The following is a 23,739-nucleotide window of genomic DNA, read 5'->3' on the forward strand; positions in this document are numbered from 1 at the left end:
TACAATGGAAAAAAGTATGGAAAATCCCAAATAACTGCCGCGCGCGCGTAAAAAGGTGGTTCTTCCAGGAATCTTTAGTAAAGAGTTCTGGTTCATGCTTAAAGGGGAGTTTCACCGATTTTTCAAAATTTCCGTGTAATTCAGTCGCTGAGATGTAAAGAGACTCATTCAGAGTAGTCTAATGTGAAATGGTTCAGTGTAGAGAAACTTACAGACTCTGGTTTCTTTACAGTGCTGATGATAGGAACCAGAGGTCTTAGAAATCAAGTAATATTCATAATCATTTCATGTATAATTTTCTGTGATGGAGCTTTCCGAGGTGGATGTCTGGTTCCTGTCGTCACTACTGGCAAGAATTTTGACCCCGCAACCTTTTCTGGAATTAAGTATTTCATATCAAACCACTCTGAATGACAGTTTATATTTTTACCATTTAATTGTGCAGAAATTTTGAGAAATGGATCAAGTTCCCCATTAAATGGTTCTTTGCATGTTGAAATGGTTCTTTGGACAATGGTTCTTGTAACAATGGTTCTTGTAACAATAGACGAGCTCTTTTTGGTGCTATATAGAACCATTTTCAAAAAGGACCATATACAACATCAGTCTGGAGAACTGTTTCACCCATTTATATATGAAACTCATGGTTATAAAGAGTATGTTTTTTAGAGTATATGTATAATATAATTTCTAATAATTTATAAAATGTAGATTATTACACAATAGATGATACCTGTAGTAACACACACACACACACACACACACACACACACACACACACATACACACACACACATATATATATATATATATATGTGTTTTTTAGCATTACACAACTTTACCAGCCTTTTGTTGCCTCCGTCCCAACTTTTTTGGAACGTGTTGTTGGCATCAAATTCAAAATGAGCAATATAGGGTTCCATACATACACATGCACACACACACACACACACACACACACACACACATACACACACACACATATATATATATATATATATATGTGTGTGTGTGTGTGTGTGTGTGTGTGTGTGTGTGTGTGTGTGTGTGTGCATGTGTATGTATGGAACCCTATATTGCTCATTTTGAATTTGATGCCAACAACACGTTCCAAAAAAGTTGGGACGGAGGCAACAAAAGGCTGGTAAAGTTGTGTAATGCTAAAAAACACCTGGTGGTTAATTGGCAACTGGTCAGTAACATGAATGAATACAAAAAAGAGCATCTCAGAGAGTAAGAGTCTTTCAGAAGTAAAGTTGAGGAGGGGTTCAACACTCTGTGAAAGACTGCACGATCAAGTAGTGCAACAGTTCAAGAATAACTTTTCTCATCATAAAATAGAAAAGAAATTCTGCTTTTCATCATCTACAGTACATAATAACATTAAAATATTCAGAGAATCTGGAGAAATCTCTGTATACAAGACACAAGGCTAAAAATAAGTATTTGATGGCTGTGATCTTTGGTCCCTCAGACAGCACAGCATTAAAAACAGGCATGATTCTGTTTTGGAAATCACTGCATGGGCTCAGGAACATTACTGAAAACCACTATAGCCACAAATTGTCGCTGTCCGAAGAAAAACAGGTATCTCCAAAATAGTAACTGTACAGGAGAGGGCGAAATGGTTCTTTACTTTCAATGTAAGAAAATGGAAAGATATTTTATTCTAAGCAATTTTAGAGCATTTCTATTGGTCCAGTCATCATGAAATTTTCACACAATGCAAAGGACAGGTGCTGAGCTCAAATGATGCAGAAAAGTAAAAATCACATCCATGGCCATACATGTTTTTCACTGGATAGCAATGAAATGCAAGTTAAAGCTTTAAAATGCAAAGAACAAATCATATATAAACAGGATCCTGAGACACTGCCACCTTCTCTGGGCCTGAGCTAACTTAAAATGGACCAAGTTGAAGTGGAAAAGTGTCCTGTGGTCTGACAAATCAACATTTGAAATTCTTTTTGGAAATCATGGAGACTGAGTCCTCTGAGCTAAAGACTCAGTTTGTTATCAGCATACAGTTCAAAAGCCAGTATTTATGATAGTATAGGGTATTGGTGCTAATGGCGTAGGTGACGTGCACATCTGTGAAGAGTAATGCTGACAATGTATTCACATTTTCGCAACATATACATAACATATACATGCTATTGTTATACAATATTCAAAAAATAAGCCAGCACTAAAGACATCAACACAATCAAAGACTTTAATAAAATGTGATTACCCCAACCCCCCTTTTTGTTCTATGAACCTGGCAACGAATGTGTGTATATGTTCACTTCTTGAATGTTATTTACATTTTGTCAGTTTTTGGTGGTGATAAAAATCGTTAGAACAGTAGTAGCCCTGAAGCAGCCCTAAAAGTATTTAGACACTTTACCCATTTAACTGTTGTTAGCTTTTGAAAAAGGTCTTAACATTATTTTCTGTAAGATTCAACAAAACAATATTTGTTTCAGAGAAAAAACATTTTACCACAACATCAAACTAATGGCAGGCTTTTTGTGCAGAGAGAACCTGGACATGAACTGCAGCCATACTGCACTAAGGGTGTACAGTCTTCACTCTGGATGCAAACCTGCAAAGAAGCTGCTCAAACGATAATGATCTGAAAAACACCAGCCACCTTTTGACAGAATTCATTGCCAAAAAGTAAATGGTAGTCTTGGAATGGTCTAAAATAAATACCTTCTGTATTGCTTTGACATTTTGTTTCCCAACACAGTGAACGAACCCAGGCCCTCTTTTGCTGTGAGGCGACAGCGCTACCCACCGCGCCACCGTGCCACCCCAAGCCAATTAGATATTTGAGATAATTGTTTTCTGGATGGCACTGATTGAAGAACGTCTGACTCATACCCGATACCTTATTTCTAACAAGGTAAAGAAGTGTCATTTAAATATGTTCATAAAATCTATCCAGCTACAACCATTCATGAAAATATTTTTAAGAAAATTGTGACTCAAATGACAACACAAAGAGAGTTAGTCATGGTTTTGACCTTCTTAGCATAGCATAGCCTTGATAAAAAGTATAGCTCATTAAGGAACTTTGTGTTATTTGGTCTTACTGGAAAATCAAAGAGATAAATGGACTCATGTCAGTATGATGAATGTCAAACATTTTATGACTACAATTCACATCCAAAAATGAAAATTCTCAAATAAAAACCATTTTGTTTCCTTTTAGCAGAACAATTACTTATCACCAATTCATCCCTCCTTAAACAGAAATGAAGTTAAACTGTAAAAGCATGTTTATACAGTAATATTTTATCTAGTACAGTATTCTCTGGTGTATTCATATATGCATACACTATTTGTATGTATTTTGCTTGGTCTGTATATCTATGTATATCTGTCTATATTATATTTGATTGTTTTTTTCAATAAAAAGTCTGTGCTGGAAGAGTTGAATGAAACTTTCTTTCCTTGATTTAGTTTAATCTGGTACACTGTTAGAAATGAAGGTTCTGTACATGCACATTTTTCATTCATCAAGGTACAAACAAACAATGTAAATGTTCCCTCAAAGGTACAGCAGTGGTTTTAAGGTATAATTGTGTACCTTAAAGTTTTCCCACGTGAAAAGTACATATTTGTACCTTGGCCTGGAGACGAGACGGGGTGCGTTGCATCAATACAACTTATACAAAATATATGACTGTAATGCATTATGGTACAGTTATCTTCTCTGACTAAAGGTATTGAGATGTACCCTGGAGGTTCCCACCCCAGTGACAAGAGCAGTGCTGCCCCAGTGCCACTTTCGTACCTTTATTACTGAGAGTGTTTGCCATGCTAGTCAGCTCTGTAAATGCATTTAATGAGGCCATGAGCTACACATAAAAAATCAAGGCAGTCTAATAAGAATTATTCATACACAACCAAAGTCAAAGTGATGTTAACGTATATTTAACTAATATAACTAATATTGTATTTGTTTTTAAGAAGAGAATACATATTGTATTATTTTTTATAGTAACATTTTCATAATATCCAATCATTTCAAGCACAAAAATAGCTTTAGTACGGATTTACTGCAATAAATTGATCATCCTTACATTTATTTTAGGCCAAAAGTATAAAACCCTCCAGCCAAACACCTGGACAGTCAAAGAATAACAGCTGGATGTACTGAGACGTTCTGCAGCAGTTCTGAGGCCCAATCCCCTTACATCTTTTTACTCCTACCCATTTCGAGTGTCACCGTAAGCCCTTGGAACGGAGTTACATGGTGTAGTGGTTGAGATCTTGCCCTATGAAAAGGGACAACCCTTAAAAAAAAAAAAAAAGAACTTTGCTTCATTATCAGGCTACTAACCTAGCACTGCACTGTAGGCAACCCTGCCCTGGGACACCCTAACCCCAGACATGAACTCGCAAAGGGGCTAAGTGGTAGGGGCGAGGGGTGAAATGGGACTGGACCCGAGAGTTGAAAGCTTGAGTCGTGATTTCACAGAAACAACAACATTTCAACCGTTATCTTACTGCTAAAGTTCTTTATTGGAGAAATGAATGTCCTGATTAGAGGCTGGGCTCTTTAAGTTTGCCCTGATCTGTGGTAGCAGGTTTCGCTTTGAGGCGTTTAGGTCGCGTTCGTCTCACATGCACGAGCACTCTTTCGCCGACAGGTGGCGCTGCATGACAACTCTAATGAGGGACGGCTCTCACCACGCCGGGAGCTGCTGTGTGAACCCGCTGGGATGTAGAGCTGCTGCAACGGCCTCTTCCAGAATGCCCAGCTAACCTCGTACTCAGCCATGAAGGGAGTTTAGAGGACCAGTGTGGCTCCGGGTTATGCAGGTTGTGTTGGGTTCCTTCACTCTCAGGAACGTCTTATAGAGCAGCATCAAGCGAGGGTTTCAGTGGAGCTCAGCACGGTGTGTGGAAATAAGCACGACTGGGCTGATTAAATCAAGCTTTTAATTAGGAATGAATGAAGAGCCTTCATGAGTCTTCATTTGATAATTTATTAGGGGCTGCTGAGGAGAGTGTGTTGGGCCAGCGACGAGTTAAGGTAACGAGTGGAGTGAAGCTGTTGAATCAGCCCGTCATGTCTAGGCTTGGCTGTGAGCCCCTTCAGGGACCATCAGGGAGTTCCTCTGCGTTTATAATCCGCTCCAGTGGACTCCAGTTGGCCACTCGTCCCACGTGGTTTCTACTCCTGTATAAAAACTTTCTGTCCAAAGCAGCACAATGTCGCGCTGGCGAAGCAGCAGCATAGATGAGCGCAGCATCCTCGCGGCCCTAAAGCGATGAAGAACGACTCGGGAAACACACACTGGAAGTCAGTATATCAGACAAAGGAGGGCAGGACTTAAAAAACAAGACTGGCGAATGTCAAATCGGAAATACTGGGGGGGTTTCTGAATGCTTGCTTTTCTTTCAGTATGGATATTTTTAACTGACAGGAGAGCCGAGCGGCTGAAAGGTCAGTCTCCATCAGCAGGGCGCCCATCATTTGGTGGCTGACTCTTTAATAATGCTGCGGAAGCCCTCGTAGCCATGCCATGACGCGCCAGGCTTCGCGCTGAAGTGCCACTCACGGCCGATTTGGAGGCTTCCAGTCAGCGTCCCCGTCTTTGTTAAGTAGCACCGGAGGACAATAAGTCAACTTGGGCAATCTTGCGCAGTCTTGGCGCACTGCTCTTTTGTCCAGTTTGCACCGCGCGCATCACTGCGTGACCAAAGACTGAGCATTAAAAACAAAGGCGTCTATGAAAATCCATTTTTCTTCATTTGATCGCATCCGGTCAGCCTAAATCATCGGATGGAACAGCCAAGTGCCGCATCACCACACGGACAGTGGATGTTACAGTCTTTACTTTCTTTACTCTGCTAGTGCGTTTTCGCTGGGAGACGCGCGCGCGGTACGAACTTGAGGGTCCTCCTGCTCCACTCGCCAAGACGCACGGACTGTTTTTTTTTTTTTTTTTTTTTTGGGAGGAGGGAGATCTGCGCCTAAGAGAAAATGAGAAAGCTCGTCGTGAAGGTGCTCTGCTTTGCTGCCTGCGTTCTCTCCAGCCGCTGCACTCCGGCGCCGGACACCGAAGCCCAGACGGTGTCTCCTCGGGACACTTGCGCGTCTTGCGGCCTCGGCCAGCCGGACGAGTCGAGGCGGATGGACGGGGACTTCTTGGAGGCTGTGAAAAGGCACATCCTGAGCAGACTGCAGATGAGGGACCGACCCAACATCACCCACCCCATACCAAAGGCGGCGATGGTGACCGCGCTGCGGAAGCTGCACGCCGGGAAAGTGCGCGAGGACGGCAGGGTGGAGATCCCCAACCTGGACGGGCACGCCAGTTACACCAATGAAGTGGAGGAGGAAACTTCGGAGATCATCAGCTTCGCGGAGACAGGTGTGTATTCACATCTCATCCGCTCGCGCTAACCCAGCTGGACCATCCAGATGTCCACTCCTATTAGTGTCAGAGATTTCTCCAGCTGTAGCCTGTGGCTTATTTTTAGGCGGGTAATTGTATGGCAGTGGTCAGTGGTGTAACCAAACTGTCCAGCTCATAGTGCGTGTATACTTCAGTTATTGTCTAGACGACTTGTGTTTAGTTTATTGCGGATTCGGTATGGAGCAAACATTCCCATGGGTGTGTGTGTTGGCACGAGGTAGCTCTAAACAGTGCGGTGTGTGTGTGTGTGTGTGTGTGTGTGTGTGTGTGTGTGTGTGAATGATTCGCCTCCCTCAACCACTGTAAACAGCGCATTGCAATGGAACCTAGGGAGAATAGTGGGATTACACAACAAAGACCACCAGAGCCACCGTGAACAACACTAAGCTTGTCTTCAGCCAACGTTGAGATCATTTGTGTCCGTCCATTTCCAAAGGAGAGACCTGGACTGCGGTTTTCCAGCACGGCCACAGGGTTACTCAAATGGCAGGTTGTGCCAAGAGACAGGATGGAATTCCAATATGCTCTGTAAACATGTGATAGGGATTGTTACTGGAAAGTTCTAGATTGTTGTTCATATTACTCCACCACATAAAGCATAATGTCACCTTCCATAAGATCCAAATCAGGGCTGAATTGATGGACACTTCATTGTCCAGGATGTAAATAAAGGAACATACAGAAACCACAGAGCATACAGTCCATATTTTTGCATTAAAAAAAAAAAATTTACACAGTGTAAACACACCAGCCGCTCTTTACACTGTAAACACTTCATGTTGAATAGACCACTAAAAATAACCCTACATTGCTTGGATTATGTTACATTAAAGTCCCACTATTCATTATAAATGCTTATCATTCAGTATTTACATAGAAATCAGTGCAGTTATTCTCAAAGGGGAATTTTCATACTGAGTAAACTAAGCCATTATGAGTGGCTTGGTGTGAAGTGCTCTGTTCTAGAGATAATCAGCATGTCAGAATTGTTCACACTGGTGGTGATAGGAACCAAATGTCTGAAGAGTTTAATGTCTCGAAAAGCTCCCATATATAAAGTTATTAGAGGAATTTTTTATAAATATGCTGCCTGGTGGCTGAGACACTGTTTTACAGTAGCGTTGACCTAAACTGTATGTTTTTAAAACACAGTAGGTACATACAAGGCTGCAGAGAAACGTATTTGTACAGATTCACCATCAACATTACATATAAACTCAGAAGACACATGTGGGTCATTTTGGGTAATAAATAAAAGGCCTAAATTCCTGCTGTGGACAAAACTTCCTCACATCAAATCACTCTGAATGGTTTTCTTTATCTCGGCTATCATTTTGAAAAATTGGGGTTTTGTAGCGACAAGATACTCTTAAGAACAGCACCGCATATGTGTGAAATCATGCCCCCTTCCTCACGTGATTCCGTCTAGTCTGTAATTTCCTCATTCTGCTTTGTGGCCCTGGCTGTCTTCCTGCAATGCCCGTGGGCCTTTCTCTCTCGGCCCACTCATGACGCCCAGCCTGGGCTGCCAAGCTGGACATGGTGCAGTCTAAAGCTCCAGGAACAATGTGCCAAAATGCCTCATGAAGGAGACTTGAAATGATCAGTGGTGCCACATGTTTGGCAGGAGGAATGTTCAGGTCTTGCCGAACAGGAAGGCTGGATCCTCAGTTAATCTCTTAGATATAGCCATCTTTCCTATAGGGGCTGACCTGTTGGTCAGCTTTCTCTGTGTGAGACACACCCTGAGCTTTAATGTGAGAGTTGTCTTTTTAGAAACTGAAGGTTGTAGTGTAGTCATGATGTTGGGGAAAAAGCACCAGAAAGTGAGTTTGAGCTGTGAACTCGCTGGCACATCAGCTTGGCTGGGTCTCATTAGGCAGGGTGACCCAGGGACACAGAGAACTGGACGAGTTCCAGAATCTTCCAGAGGATTTCGTTTGAGAAGGTTTCTGCACTGGGCTTGTGCGCCCCTCGAAAAAAATGGCTGCTACTCCTGTTGTCCTGACATCTTAATTGTCTTTGAAATCACAGGTGAGGAATTCTGGTGGCTGCTTGCATAAAACATCAGAAGTTTTTGTTTAATAATAAAGTAATAAATATAAAGAAACGTATTTCAGTCTTGTAACTGTAAAAACAAAATGTAAACACCGGGTCTAAAACTGAATTTATCATTTACAATAAATATTGTTCTGGATTTTTTTTTCACTTTCCTTTTGCAAAGCTCTTTTAAGATAAGCCCAAAATTCACTTAAGACGTTTTATGCAAGTTATCATGGTGCTGGAAGTGCTTTAAAGGGAAATTCCACTCATTTTTCCAAATGTCTGTAGAATTCAGTGGCTGAAATGTAAACAATATTCAGAGTGGCTTAATGTAAAATGGTTCGTTTGTAGAGAAACTTACTGACTGATTTATTTACAGTGGTGGTGATACGAATCAGAGATCCTGATGTCTACAACACATTTATAGCCATTTTATTCAGTATCCAAAACCACCAACGCTCACAAGTGTTCTGAGGTTTTTAAATGTAATGTTGATGATGGTAAACTGGTGGTAAATCTGAAAAAAAAAAAAAATTAAAAATGATTTTTCTTTGGGACTATTTTGCCTTAGAACACCCCTAATGTATCCTTCCACCACAAACAGATGAGAATAAATTGATTAAAATACAGTTTAGGCCAAAACTTACCTCAAAGTTTTAAAATAAAATAAAATAATGTCTCAGGCATCAGGCTGAGCATTCATTACCATTTAATGTAATAATTGTCTGTGATGTAGCTTTAAGAAGATATAAGAAACTCTTGCGACATCTGGTTCCTATCACTACCGCTGTGAACAATTCCGACTTACCAAGTTTCTGTAGAATTCAGCTTTTTGCACCAAACTACTTTGAAAAATCGGTGGAGAGTCAACAGGTTTTCTATTCTTTTATAAGTACAGAGAAAGTTATTACAGCACTGGAGCGTCCCTGTAATGTAAATGACTTGACTTGAACTGAAGCTGCTGTCCCACCAGTCATACCATGGTTTTTATAGCGTATACGTTTAGTTTTGCTCCACCATGGGCAGTCATATCAATGACAAACACCGTCCATCCCATTTTTTTCACTTTACAATTGACTTACTATTTGTTGCCCTGCTTCTATCCCAGCTGCTTTATCTGCCCACCGTTACTGTTAGCAAATCTACAACTGTGCAGCAGGGATTAGCACACAGTACATTAGCAGCCTTGTTTTGTTCATGTGGCCAAACTGTCAGTCATGGTGTCCAGGTGGCGGTGGTCCTTTGCGTACGGAGACGTTGAGTAATGATTTGGAGATTTACTCCCTCAGTGTTGTGCGAGGCTGTGCAGGTGGAGGCATGCTGAGCCGCGTGTATTGTTGCTGGCGGAGGGGCCCACCCAGGTATTGTCCTGCCCTGCATGTAGCGGCCAGGCTTAACTTCTGGGGCTTTTGACCTTACACATTTGTCTTTCTCCTCAAACTCTCTAATTTGCATCCACTGACAGCTGTCTTTCAGACTTTGTACTGTGACCCCTGAAGAAATTCACTGGGAGGGGCTGAAGACATACGATAAATTAAGGGAGCACCAGATATTTAATGCGCATACTCTTAAAAATAAAGCTGGGTTTGGACATACAGCATTTAATCGGTATAGAACCTTTACCTTATGCTTATTAAAAGGTTCTTTACACTCTTGTATCTCGTTTCCAAAGTTGGTAATTACAGAACCCACCAAATAAAAGGTTATTTGGGGAGCCAAGAGATATCTTAGTAAGTGAAGACATCTCAAAAAATCTCAAAATGAGAAATATTAGACATATTGACTAGATTTATGATGATTTCACTTGCCAAGATGTCATTTTTACAGAGTTGCATCTTTACCCAAAAATGGAGCCAAAAAAGGGGTTGACTCCACATTTGGTTCCCTTAAAAGCCTGAGAAATATTTGGTACATTGACTAGATTTAAGCTTATTTCACATGCCAAGGTGTCAATGCAGTGTAGAAATATTTTATGTTACCACATGGAAATACTTAGTACATTGGAACTCCACAAACAGTGATGCCTTGATATTCCACAATAAACAGTACTGTGTTCATTTATTTACTTTCCAGTCAAAATAGCCAGTAAGGACATTTTTCCAGTCTCAGAAGAAAGTAGAATACATTTAACATAAAATTACAAAAGCCTCATCAGCTAAATATAATATCATTTTTCCAGATTTATTGTGTAAAAGATTTGCCTTTATTACAGCTTCCATTCTTTTCAGGAGACTTTTAGCTTTTCACAGAAATCTGCACAGATGTTTTTCCACACCTCCAAAGTTCAGTCTTAGAAGTTGGTTGCATTTTCTGCAATTCCAAGTAAACTCATTCCCATCAACATTCCCACAAACGATGTCCCACAAACATTCAGTGATGTTGAGGTCTGGACTCTGAAATGGTCAGTCTGTTGTTGTGAGAACGCCAGCAGTGTCTTTGTTTGAGTTGGCAATTTTTCTTAATTTGTCAGTAACAGCTTCTTGAACAGCTACACGTCCTTTCAGACCTATAGCGCTGAGTCGTCTATGCATAGTGGAAGGATGGACAGAAACACCTGTGGATGTTTTCAGATCTGAAGCAGCTTGATTTTCTCCTCTCTCTCAAAGATGAAAGCTTTAAGTGCTGCTTATCTGATGGGGGCAGTTTTAGTGTCTACCAGGTGTTGCACAGTTGTTAGGAGCCCCTATTTAATTTTATAACCTCCAGTTTTGTAAACTCTGTTTTTTTTTTCCTCACTTCACTCTTCGGTTTGCTGGAGGCCCCACTGTGCTGAAGTGCTGTCTAGGCTGTGAGATTGAAAGTGTGAATTAAGAAGACTTAATGTAGTGATGATGTTGTAGTGATGTACGGTGCCCCAGACAAAACTTACAAGGACATTTTAATAAGAGTATCGATTTTGCAACCAGTCCATCTTGATATTACTGCTGTGAGAAACCATAGTGATTTGTCCACTTTTTAAATTAGATGCCAAAAAGGGATCTTTGCCACAATGCCACAGAACAACCACTTTTTAAGTGGATCTTTTTTGTAAATAAGATGTGTGAGTACAAAGATCCTTTCTACATATTAAAGTATAAATGTATAGTACATAGTGTAATACACCAACATCCAACCAAAGGACCATTTCGGGACTTTTATTGTGATGTGTTAGTATATTACACACGTTCAGCTAAAATGGTTCTGTACACTTCTATGAATAAAGGTGCCAATTTTTGTGCAGCAGCAAAGAAGAACCACACTTAGACACTTATTTAGAGAACAGATTTTGTAAATGATATGTGTGAGCGTGAAGAACCTTCACAGAATGTAATGGTTTGAGGAAGAACCCTTCAATCGGCTAAGAACCTTCATATTATGTGGAAGCTTCACGCTCAAAAATCTCTTTTTCAAACATGGTTCTTTCATGGCATCGCTTACAGAACCTTTTGGGGCACCTTTTTATGAGTGTAGAACCAAAAAACACTTCAATGAGAACAATAGCAGCTTTGGTGCTATATAGACCATTTTTTAAAAAGTTTTTTAAAGAATCCTATAGAGTAGGTTTTTTGTCACAGAGAAGAACCAATTAACCATGCAGAGAACCATTTATGATTGTACACAGAACGATGTACAATCATTTACTTTACTTTCAATTAAAGGGTCAGATATTCTTCTCTCAAGTTTTTTGTTAAGTGCTTTTGTGAAGGAAGTACAACCATATGCATACGATGACCGTACTGCACATATAGCACTGTGCAAAAGTCTAAGACATCTAAGAAAATGACATGTAAAATCATGTGTGTGAGCAGAAGACATTTCTTAATTCAAAAATAAATTCTCATACATAAATACATAATTGTGCATTTTATGCCTGCTAATGCATTAGATTAACCATTTCCAAGGCTCTCCTTAAGCAAGCCCAGCACTTACCACAGTTACCAGGACCTAGTTTATCTAACTAATGGCTGATGTGCAGTGAAAAGTCAGGATCCTCACATGTTCTTCTAACTGTATTTTTCTAAGCAACATATTAAGAACACAAGGGTTCTTTCAAATGATGTCCACAGAAGAGTCATTTTTTGGTTCCTTAAATAGTCCATAAAACGTTTTATTACACACTTCTATAGCCTAAGAATAGCCCAGTGTGCACTGAAGTCCCTGTAGTAACTGAATATTAAGCCTTAGTCTGTAATAAACCTGGGATTTTAGGAGGTGATTCTCAAACTGGCCCTCAGGGACCCCCAGACCACATTTGTGCTCTGTCTTTATGTGTTGCAAGTAGGATGGAAGCAAAAATAGGGAATGTCTGGGGGTCCCTGAGGGCCGGTTTGAGAACCACTGCTTTCGGGAAGCAAAACTCAGCTCAGGTGATTCCATAGATGTACATGCAAGCTTTACAAGAACCTCTAGATGTAAAGGTTCCAATCCAAATTAATCAAAGTTTTTTCCCAGCACCATATGTCCAAGCCAAGAACCATTTAGGAGCCTTTATTTTTAGAAGTGTACTTACAGAGTTTCTGTGGCAACTATGAGAAAGTATGGCATCATGTAAACAATTTCCTCTCTCTCTCTGTCTCTCTCTCTCTCTCTCTCTCTCTCTCTCCCTCTTTCTTTTTACTCAATCATGTTCTCACTGTAAGGCCATGTGTTGAAGGTCTGGCTGTCCCGTGCACTTCTTTTGACATCACAGGGCTCATTGTGCCCTCTCTGAGGCACTGTAAGCTCTACGTCTCAGCAGCTTTCATTCAGAAGTCTTTGAACCTTTGTGCCGTGCCCTCATAAGCTTCCTCTCCTCATCTCCGCCCTCACTCTGAGCCAACTGGGCCCGACCCCAGAACAGTGCTGTCATAGCCCGTGTGTCATGTGACTCACAGATGAGAGGAGCTTGGAGAAATGTGGCCTGGCCCTCTTTAACCAAAAGGGAACTGCCAGAATTCACACTTCTCTCGAGCTTCACTCAGCCGCAAACTCAAAGGAGCGGTACAGAGATGTTAATATCTCTGAACTGGAGGAGGACAGAATGAGAGGGAGTTCAGGAGGGTCGGAGTTAGCCGGTGAAAGAGAGCGAGAGAGACAGAAAGAAAGAGAGAGAGAAAACAGTGGGAGAAAAGAGAGAGAAGTGACAGCGGAACAGACCCTGACAACTCCTCCCACCCACGTTGTCATTTAACACGAAACACTAACACCATTTGATCCCTTTAGGTTGAAGTGTTCCCAGTTAGGGAGCCTATTCATGGCAATGTGAGCGATCTACTGCCCTCTCAGCATGTTAATGTCCTTCAGCTCTGTGTCCGGACCGAGACATTATTCTGTTCTGACACAAAGGAGACTTAATAAACAGATCTGCGTTTTCCTTCTACTTTACTTGTCCGTGTATCTACTACACAAGAACTTGAATGTGATGTCTCTGCCATTTTGACACATTTGCTATTTACAGAAGGCTTATGGTTCTATAGGCTGTTCGAATTTGCTGTATCACATTGAGCGAACATCCCGTCTCACTCATATACCACACCCACTCCCTCAGCCTTCATACTTCAACCCGAGACCCCAAGGGGAAGATCGTTGATGTAAATGAGCAGGAAATCCAGGGACTCTACTGAGTGAATGAGAGTAAACTGAGGAGACACCTGAACACACTTAGCACACTGGTGTTTTGTGGACATAGGGCATTAAATAATAAGCGGACTGTCTTGCTGTCGCTCTTCGACATACTTTCTATCACTTCTAATTTGTATTGAATGACGATATGTCTAAAGTCCTATTTGAGCTGGATTAGTTTTAACTAGGGAGGTGCAGCAATGTTAGTGATTACCAATGAGGTTCATGGTTTTAATCCAGTATAAAATCTGGAGAAATTTAACGTTAATTCGCCTAACTCCCTCAGCAATAGTAGTTCTGTTTGCATCAGCTTCAGTAAGCTTCATTTGACCCAGTACCTTATTTCTCCAGGTTATGACAAGACGACTGAAGTCCACAACATTTTTGGCGACAGTTGAATTACAAGGAGAGGAAAAATAAAATTTGGCCATTTGCCAATTAGTCACACGTTGTGTTGTTATTTTTCATAAGTGTGGTCCTGTTGCATAATACCGGTGTAAATGTCTTTGCGATCATGTTTCGATTTGGGCTGTATGAGGTAATTTGGGGAAATTACACAGATCCTTTATCCTGAATGCAAAAATTACACTACCAGATGTCCTTTGGTAAAACTAATCCAGCTGAAATAGGGCCTAATCCAAAAAATAGATGAGTTGAATAATAGCTATGTGGTATAGTTGAATGATAGTTACGACACTTAGGAATAATTTAAAGCTCTCCATGTGTCTTGTAGTGATGGGTTGGTTGCAACAATCCAGCTCTTCGAAGTAAATGACGGGAGCCAGCTCCTGATTGTGAGCCGATTTTTTTTTCTGTTAAATTGCGATTGGTCAAGATGTGTGGTGGTGTCTGTGAGTCTTCACTGAGCAGGGAGGATGGGGGGGGGGTCAGACAGACTACACGCAGGAAAGGTGAGGAAAATGAGTGACAGGAAACGTAGTGAAGTTTGGACACATTTTAATATGATAAACAGTTCAAAGGCAGAGTGTAGACTGTACAAAGTTAAAACTTCATATCGAGCAGGCTCTACAAACAACCTGCACAGGCATATGCGAACTGTTCATCCATCAATGCAATTAGAAGAGAAAAGACAAGCCAGGGTATATTAATAAAGCCATGTAAATGATAAACATTTGATTTAATGTATGTTTTTATTCATTCTTTTTTATTAGTAATTCATTTTTACACATAATTTGGTAATAAATTAATTTAAGCAACAAAAAATCTGAGGAGCCACTTGGGAGCCAAAAGAGCTGGCTCTTTTTAGTGAGCCGAGCCAAAAGAACCTGCTCTCTAAAAAGAGCCAGAATTCCCACCACTAGTGTGTCAGAAAACTTGTTTTCTCATGTTGCCAAGTGGAGACAGTACAATCAGCAAAAGATAAAATAGTGTGGGGAAAGTATGTAAAAATATATATAACTGACTGTTACACACTGTTTTTAAAAAAAACTAAAAATAATATTTGGTGTGCCTTTTCTCAGATGTTAGCTTATCATAATAAGGATTTAATTAGCTAGTTAATGTGTGCTTCTTCATATCCAACAGATAGCAATTTAATGTTTTATACCAAAGAAATGGGCCAAAGCTGGAAAAAGTATCACGTATTTAGCTTAACTGGCAGACTAGCAAACACAGGCATCCAAACTACAATCTTTGGATGATAACTCTGCTAGAAAAACCAGCATAGACCAGCATGGCTCATTGGTATACTGATCACTACCAAAACCAAATTGTGTGTTGATGCTGGTATGCTGGTCAACCAGCATGACTATGCTGGGGTGAGCAGCTAAACCAGAACCAGACCAGCACTAGACCACATAAACCAACATCAACTAGCATAGAGTAGCTTAGACCAACATGAGTTGATTACTGGTCTGTGCTTTTTTTGCAAAAAATAGCAGACAACCTAGAAAAGAATCTAGTAAGCATTGCTAGTAAGGTTAGCTATAGCAGTGGTACAAACATTTCTTTGTATTGTTTGCTATGCTCATGACATTTTTGATGATGCTAAAGAGAATTTTCATAAAGCATAGAAGATCTTCACTAATGTAAAGGTCTGATATGATTGACATAACTTATAAGTCTGATTGCCACATGATGTACTTTTCCCCACTGCTAAACAGCAGAGGACTGCCATCTCCTCACATGTTGGGAGATCTCTGCTTTACCGTTGCAGCTGCAGTTTCACACATGAACATCTCTGATGAATGTAAAACATTGATATGATGTCACACATGGACAATGCTAGTGATGGACTCTTTTTCATTTATGATGACAGGCTCTTTGTAGGCTGACTGGACTGTATTCTGTCCTCACTGAAGTAGGTTGGGCATTTAGCTAAGCTAACAGGCTCCACCAACATTCAGAGACAGGTCTTGAGTTGAAATCTTTTTCAACTCAATATCCAAACAGTCGTATCCAAAGTGAAGAATATGTTATGTGATTGTCTGTCACAAACTTCACACACCTGCATTTAATCTGGAGACCTGCTATGAAATACAAATATTAGCCACTATTAGCTTGATGCTAACATTTAGCGACTATCTGGCTCTCAGCGTAAACAAGCTTATAAAGTTGAACATGTACAGTCTCTGTGCGTCACTGCAGTCATTGTTGTTCTTCCCAACACGGCGCAATGACCACACCCCTTACCACGCAGTGTCCGCTGAAAAGGCCAATGAAAGTAGTGGTTATTAGCATTCAAAATAAACACCCTGAAATGACCTTTTCATCACAAATGAGCACAAGGAAATATTTTAAATTGAAAAAGGGCAAAGCATGTGTTTAATGTTCCAAGGTGCCAAGTGAGATTTTTGAAGCCCTAGTAGAAGAACCACTTTTGGCTCCCTGAAGAACCTTTGAGTATAAAGTTTTGAACAGCTTTGTGTGAGTATGAATCACCTTTTTAGAGTTTAAAGAAACTCCACATTAATTAAATAACAAATGTGTATACATTTTTTTTTTCTAGGACTGCACATCCTATCCGAGAACCAGATCTTTGCTGGGTGCAGCTATGACTGATGACTAATCTTTCATATCTCTCACTTTCTCTCGTAGATGAACTACTGTCATCCAAGTCCAGCCTTTTCTTTGTGATCTCCAATGAGGGCAACCAGAACCTCTATGTGTCCCAGGCCAACCTGTGGCTCTATTTCAAGCTGCTGCCTATCTCATCAGAGAAGGGCTCTCGCAGAAAGGTCACAGTCAAGGTGTACTACCAGGAGCCAGGCCTGGGTAGCAAATGGAACCTGGTGGAGAAGCGTGTGGACCTCAAACGCAGCGGCTGGCACACATTCCCACTGACAGACGCTGTGCAGCTGGTCTTCTCCAAAGGCGAGAGGCGGCAGAACCTGGACATTCGCTGCGAGGGGTGTGAGGCTGCGGGTGTTCTACCGGCATTGGTCAACTCGGCAGATGAGGCGCACCGGCCATTCTTGGTGGTCCGAGCACGGGCGGTGGAGGACAGCAAGCACCGCATACGCAAGCGCGGCCTGGAGTGCGATGGCAGTAGCAGCCTGTGCTGCCGGCAGCAGTTTTACATCGACTTTCGCCTCATCGGCTGGAATGACTGGATCATTGCCCCCTCGGGATACTTTGGTAACTACTGTGAGGGCAACTGTCCAGCGTACATGGCGGGGGTTCCTGGGTCAGCTTCCTCTTTCCACACAGCTGTGGTCAACCAGTACCGCATGCGGGGCATGAGCCCAGGCTCCATGAACTCCTGCTGCATCCCCACCAAGCTAAGCACCATGTCCATGCTGTACTTTGACGACGAGTACAACATCGTCAAACGGGACGTGCCCAATATGATCGTGGAAGAGTGTGGTTGTGCTTGAGCTGGGGACATTTAGAGGAATAGTGTGTGGAAAAAATCTAATTTACTCATTTATTTTTCAAATTATGACAATTTCCTTGCCTCAAATGTAGGTATCAGTCAAAAACAGCTGTCCAACGTTTGCTTCTGAAGTTTTGCTGGAGCTACGAGGCTAATGTGGCTTATAAGTAAAGGATGCTGTACCCAACATTTAACATTATACAAACTGCACACATTTGTTTCAAACTATGCAGAGCTGTTGAGTAATCTAAAAAAGATTCGTTTACATGATTTCTGACAATGAAACACAAAATGTTGTCTAGGAAAATGGGCAAAATCAGGTACACGAATGGGAACACTGTTTTCTGCAACTTTTGTTTTGATTTTATTGATAACCATAAAGCAAACAGTGTCTGAAACCTCATAAATAAGGCAAGCTTGTTAACAGGCATATCATTTGAACAATGCTAACTAGCAGGCTATAAGCTTGGTATATTACTTGGTAGCTGCATTAGCTTCTTAGCTTCAGTGCAAAATTAAAGAACAGGCTAATGATGCTAATAAGTAATGGATGCTAGTACTGAACAATTTACATTATATAAACTGCACACATTTGTTTCAAACCATGCAGAGCTGTTAAGTCATCTCAAAAAGACTTGCGTATGTGGTTTCTGACACTGAAATACAAAGTATTGTCTGTAAAAATGGACAAATTCAGACACATGAATGCTATGATTGTTTTCTGCTAATTTTGTCATAGTTGTATGACAATTTTACTGAATATCGTGTATCAGACAGTTTTTGAAACATCATAAACTGTTTGACTCAGCAAACAGACAAGTTTGAACAATGCTAACTAGCAGGCTATAAGATTCCATTACTTGTTAGCTACATTAGCCTCTTAGCTTCAGTGCCACACTAAAGAAGAAAAGTTCAGACACCAAACATGCCTTGACTGAGGACTCCATGGAGGAGAGGGGGATTGTGTCAATTAGATTTTCCACTGAACTATTGCTTTAAAACAGAGACTGGTGACTTTCAGGGAGATCTGAAAGGAACACAGAAGAATTTCAGTACAAAAGTGATATTTATGAACATCTGCAAACATATCCGTGTACACGTCTGCATTTACGTGCACACTTACACCTACGCTTCCATGCATGCACAAACTTTTGTACATATATTTATATTCGTTAATATCTTTCTGGTAGAAGCATTTATCAGTTCGCCTATCATGTGATTCAGTCTTATTTTACGAGCGCAGGTTTGTATAATAGGTCTCGAGGTTAAAGGGACGACGCCGTTTTGATACAGGTTTTGCTTTGTTTCGTTCGCCATTTCTTTTCTTCTCTCCTCTAAGCGGACTATACTGGGGAACGGAAAAGAGAAGAGCCTTAGGAAACGACTGACCAGAGGTTTTCTTGGACCTTTTCATCTGCGTCCATCTGTATAACTGCCCACAATGGTATGCAAAAGCACTGGCTAGGACTCCACTTACTCCATTCAACAGCAGCACTTGCCATAACCAGTCCGTCATATCACCAAGGTGAAGACCAAGGCTTTCCAACACAATATTCATCTGGGTTTTCCTTTCTCAAAAGCGTCCAGGTGATCATGGATTGCTTCCCAAACGGCACCCAAGTGGCCCTCATTGTCTCAGATATGCTGCATTTTTTAAACGTTCTTCACTACAGCGGAACATGAGCAGACATTCCACCTCTTCCAGGCACTGGGGCCATTTATAAAGCATGAAATGTGGCTTTAGTTTTTTAGTTTTTTTTGTTATGCTTCAAGCCTATCTTGGAGCAGGATTTGCTTATTCATGTGACAAGCTGTAAACAGTGTGCGGGGAATGATTACCTCTGCAGAACACTAAAACAGTGCCCTTGGAAAAAGGAAAACACTTCCAAAAGTACTTAAAACAACTGAAGCGTATTATATCTTCACTTCTCTCAAGTTGCCATATTGTTCAGTTGGCTACGGGTGCAGCATCGCACTTGGAAAAGAAAAAAAGAAAAAACAAACAAAAAAAAAACAAAAAAAAAAAGAGGAAAAACACCCTAAATGCACATTTTATAGCACTTGCTGATTGAAATGCCTTTAAAGGGTATCCAGTGGCGCACCTGTGCTTGCTCACAATCCTTTTCAAATAAGTGCCGCATGAACTATGCAATGTATAGTACCAACCCACACCGGACAGACTGAACCTTAGCTACTAGTCGTAAACTCTTTTTCAATACTTGAAACGTCTTTCGCTTCCTTCTCCAAGCGAATGGTTGTTACAATGTTTGCACTGAAAAAAAAAAAAGTCGCATTATTAGTTAAAGAAAGAAAAAAAAACTGCCATTGAAATAAAAAAAAAGTTATTTTTATAAAAGCAAAACTTCTGTTCAAATGTATTATACGGAATCATGGAACCAAAGAGGCCAATATTTTTAGCTATTATTAGATGGCAAGACCATCACGTTATTATGTAAAATAATTTTTGAACGCGTGAGAGGCCTAAACACTGTATCAGGGTACAATATTACGGATTCCATTTTCAGCTCGATTTTCATTCTTTTTTTTTCTTTTTTCTTTTTTTTCTTATTTTGTACAGTAGACAAATGAAATATTTCATATTTTTTCATCAACTTTAATATTTTCAGTTTTCTATTTAATACTTCTAGTTCCTATTCCAGAATCATTTAGAATGAATCAAATAAATGCCATCTCTGTACAGCCTATGTAAGATAAAGAATGCTTTTAAATATTTTGTTCTTTGTAACTGTTATGAAATAAATTTCTTATTCTGCATTCAGACTCGGTTATCACTGCTTTTCCTTGGAACCCTGGTCAAATGACATGTTTTGTTGATTTGTGAAAATAAGTTGTCATATTCTTCTACAGAGAACACAAATATTTTTCTACAAATTTTTACAAATGTCCATTTGTTTGCCATGTTTAACATATTGGAAAAACAAGTATGACAGCTTTATAGATTATATATTACAAATAATTTTGTAAAAAGTAATTCTGCAAATAAACAATAATTGTGCATTAAAATGTAGAGGATATGCTAACTTATTTTCATTTATCAACAAAAACATGTCATTTGAGCAGGGGGGCCAAATTTTTGCATACTACTGTGTAGGTTAGTAATGTAGCATTCTAAAATGAAAAAGAAACATTCTGTTATTCTCAAAAGCATTTCAGAAATGAGTACATTTAAGTGCATTGTTTATATTTTATTGAAATAAATTGGTTTTATAGCAACATAAGAATCACTTTTGGTTCCATTAAGAATCTTTTAATCGATCGTTCCCTGTACAGAAAGAGCCTTTAAACTGTCACAATATCAGGTTCAGCTCAGCTTTTCAATATCAGATTAAATTACCTGAATGTGGTTTTGTTCCAGGCAGTCTGTTAAGTATATTACAGCCCATCTTGTTTTGTAGAATTGTAGAATTTTGTTAATTTCTGGCTTAGTCCAGTTAGTTTAGTTGGTCCATCATCACAACCACATCACAAAATGTTTACTTAGGAGCAATGACATTCCGAATTTGACGTGCTTCTGAGGTTACATTCTTCTTCCGAATTGAACCGAATGGGCTAGAAATCAGATAATATCTTAGAGAAGTTAAATGATGTATTCATTTTCTGTTTTTGTATGTGCTAAAGTAGAAATTTAGTAACGGTTAGCTGCAGCATAAAGTGAGACATTACACAGTGGAATAACAGTTATTGTGGGAAAAAAAATGAAGCTATCTCAGCAAGCAAAGCTGTAGCTACTCACTACGTGTTTCAATGCTGGTTTAAACATTTCCTCTTCTACTTTAGCTTGGCCTACACTAGACTGCTACACTTTTTAGCCAGACTTTAACATCGATTTGCCCCTTTCTGATAAATTCTCACAATCTGAAATGATTTTCCAGGTCAGAACCTCGATTGATGATTTTGGAGTTCTGGAATTTTAAGTGCTTTTCGTAAAATAACAGGAACCGCTGATAAAGTATGTGATGCTCTGCTTTATCAAAATCTACTAGGATTTTAAAAGTTGTGCAGTGTACTCCCAGCTTTAGCCTCATCTATTTTCCCTCACACCATCTTAGGGGCCGTTTCATTATTTTATTAGCCCAAACAAAGTTGGTTAGTTTAGTTAAGCTGTTTAGAAATAAAATAGTTAAATATGCTTCATATTTCAAAACCATGACCATAATAGTGATTCACTATTTTCACACTTGGTTTAAGGTAGCAAAATTTACAATCTGTTATACATGGATGGTGACCTAACTTAGAGCTCACAGCCAGGAAAAGCCCTTATTCACAGAATATACAGTATGTAAATTATGGTTGAAAACAAAAGGTTTTGCATTGCATTGCTTTAAACTTGCATTGCCAGCTATATACACTCACCGGCCACTTTATTAGGTACACCTGTTTTGTACTTGCTTGTTAACACAAATAGCTGGAAGATGGCCCGAAAAAGAGAAAATATGCGGCAGTTGTGTGGACGAAAATGCCTTGTTGATATGAGAGGTCAGAGGAGAATGGGCAGACTAGTTTGAGATGATAGAAAGGCAACAGTATCTCAAATATCCAACCAAAATCTCTGAGAAATGTTTCCAACACCTTGTTGAAAGTGTGCCACGAAGAATTAAGGCAGTTCTGAAGGCAAAAGGGGATCCAACCTTTTACTAGCAAGTACCTAATAAAGTGGCCAGTGAGTGTATATAGCACTGAGGCCAACCTAATGCACTACGAGTGGCCACTTGTGTAACGTAGGTGTAATATGCTTACAAGTTGCAAGTCAAAGTTTATATGGGCATGCTTAAAACCAGGACCTTGGAGTTAAGTTATATGAGTTTGTAAATGTTTGGACCTGACCAGGTGATGACCAGGTCCTGGCCATTTAATAGAGTTTAAAAAAACTCAACATACTGTAAAAATTCTGTACTTGTTAAGGGTTTTTAACATAACTGTGCACCCAAATCCAGAACCTTTTAGCACCATGCATAAAAGACACTGAGATTTGACTAATGCTAATTACTGTTGAGTGAGTTTGGATCACCACTCAGAGGTCAAGAAGCTGCCCTGAGGTCACACACTCTCCATGATTGGGAAAGCAGAGCCCAGAGCAGCAGCCTGTAGAGCATTAGCAGCTAATATCAGCTCAGGTTACAGCATTGACTTGATTAAACTTAGACTGTGTTTTCGCTTGATTTTATGACAGGAGCCTGAGCATACAAGCTAACAGAGCTAAGATTCGCCTGGTTAGCAAGTTGTATTTTTTTATTGAAACTTTGTAGAAACCGTGGAGTTACCCAGTGTGAATGAGTAACGTTAGCTGGAATTAAATTTCTCAATACTGTAAACCCGAGCTTGAAAGGGTTCCAAAGCTAAGTCAGTTCTAGGCCACACAGGCATACTTTAAAGGAGAGTTCTACTGATTTCTACTCATTTCCATATAACTAAATCGCTGTTCAGAGATGTTCAGAATGGTTTGATGCAAAATGATTCATTTTAGAGAAACTTACTGAGTCAGATCTGTTCACAGTGGTGGTGATAGGAACCAGACACCCAAGGCATTAAATGCCTCTACAAGCTACCTTAAAGACGTTATTACTCAAGATGGTTTGAATACCTGAGACACTGACAGTTTTGCAATAAGATTTTAGCTTATTTCTTTAATCCATTCATGTCAGAGAGGTATATGCAGGGTGTTGTGAGGCAAAATAGTCCCCAAGGATTTTTTATTTTGTTAATTATTTTATCAATAGTACACATATAAAACAGAAATCACATGTCGGTTCAGGATAGTGAATAAAATGGTTATATTTGTGTTTTTGTGAAAAGATATTTTGTCTGAAGACCATTGTAAAGAAACCTGATCAACCGTTGAAA

General features: G+C 40.0%; 1 protein-coding gene across 1 annotated transcript; it reads left to right on the forward strand.

Moving 5' to 3' along the window:
* Positions 1–5,947: 5,947 nt before the first annotated feature.
* Positions 5,948–20,233, forward strand: LOC108411664 (inhibin beta B chain-like). Its single transcript, XM_017683352.2, has 2 exons — positions 5,948–6,374; positions 17,100–20,233. The coding sequence occupies exons 1-2, from the start codon at positions 5,984–5,986 to the stop codon at positions 17,876–17,878; spliced, it is 1,170 nt and encodes a 389-aa protein (XP_017538841.1). The 5' UTR covers positions 5,948–5,983; the 3' UTR covers positions 17,879–20,233.
* The last annotated feature ends 3,506 nt before the right edge of the window (positions 20,234–23,739 follow it).

The sequence above is a fragment of the Pygocentrus nattereri genome, chromosome 15 (assembly GCF_015220715.1).
Source record: "Pygocentrus nattereri isolate fPygNat1 chromosome 15, fPygNat1.pri, whole genome shotgun sequence".
Taxonomy (NCBI): Eukaryota; Metazoa; Chordata; class Actinopteri; order Characiformes; family Serrasalmidae; genus Pygocentrus; species Pygocentrus nattereri.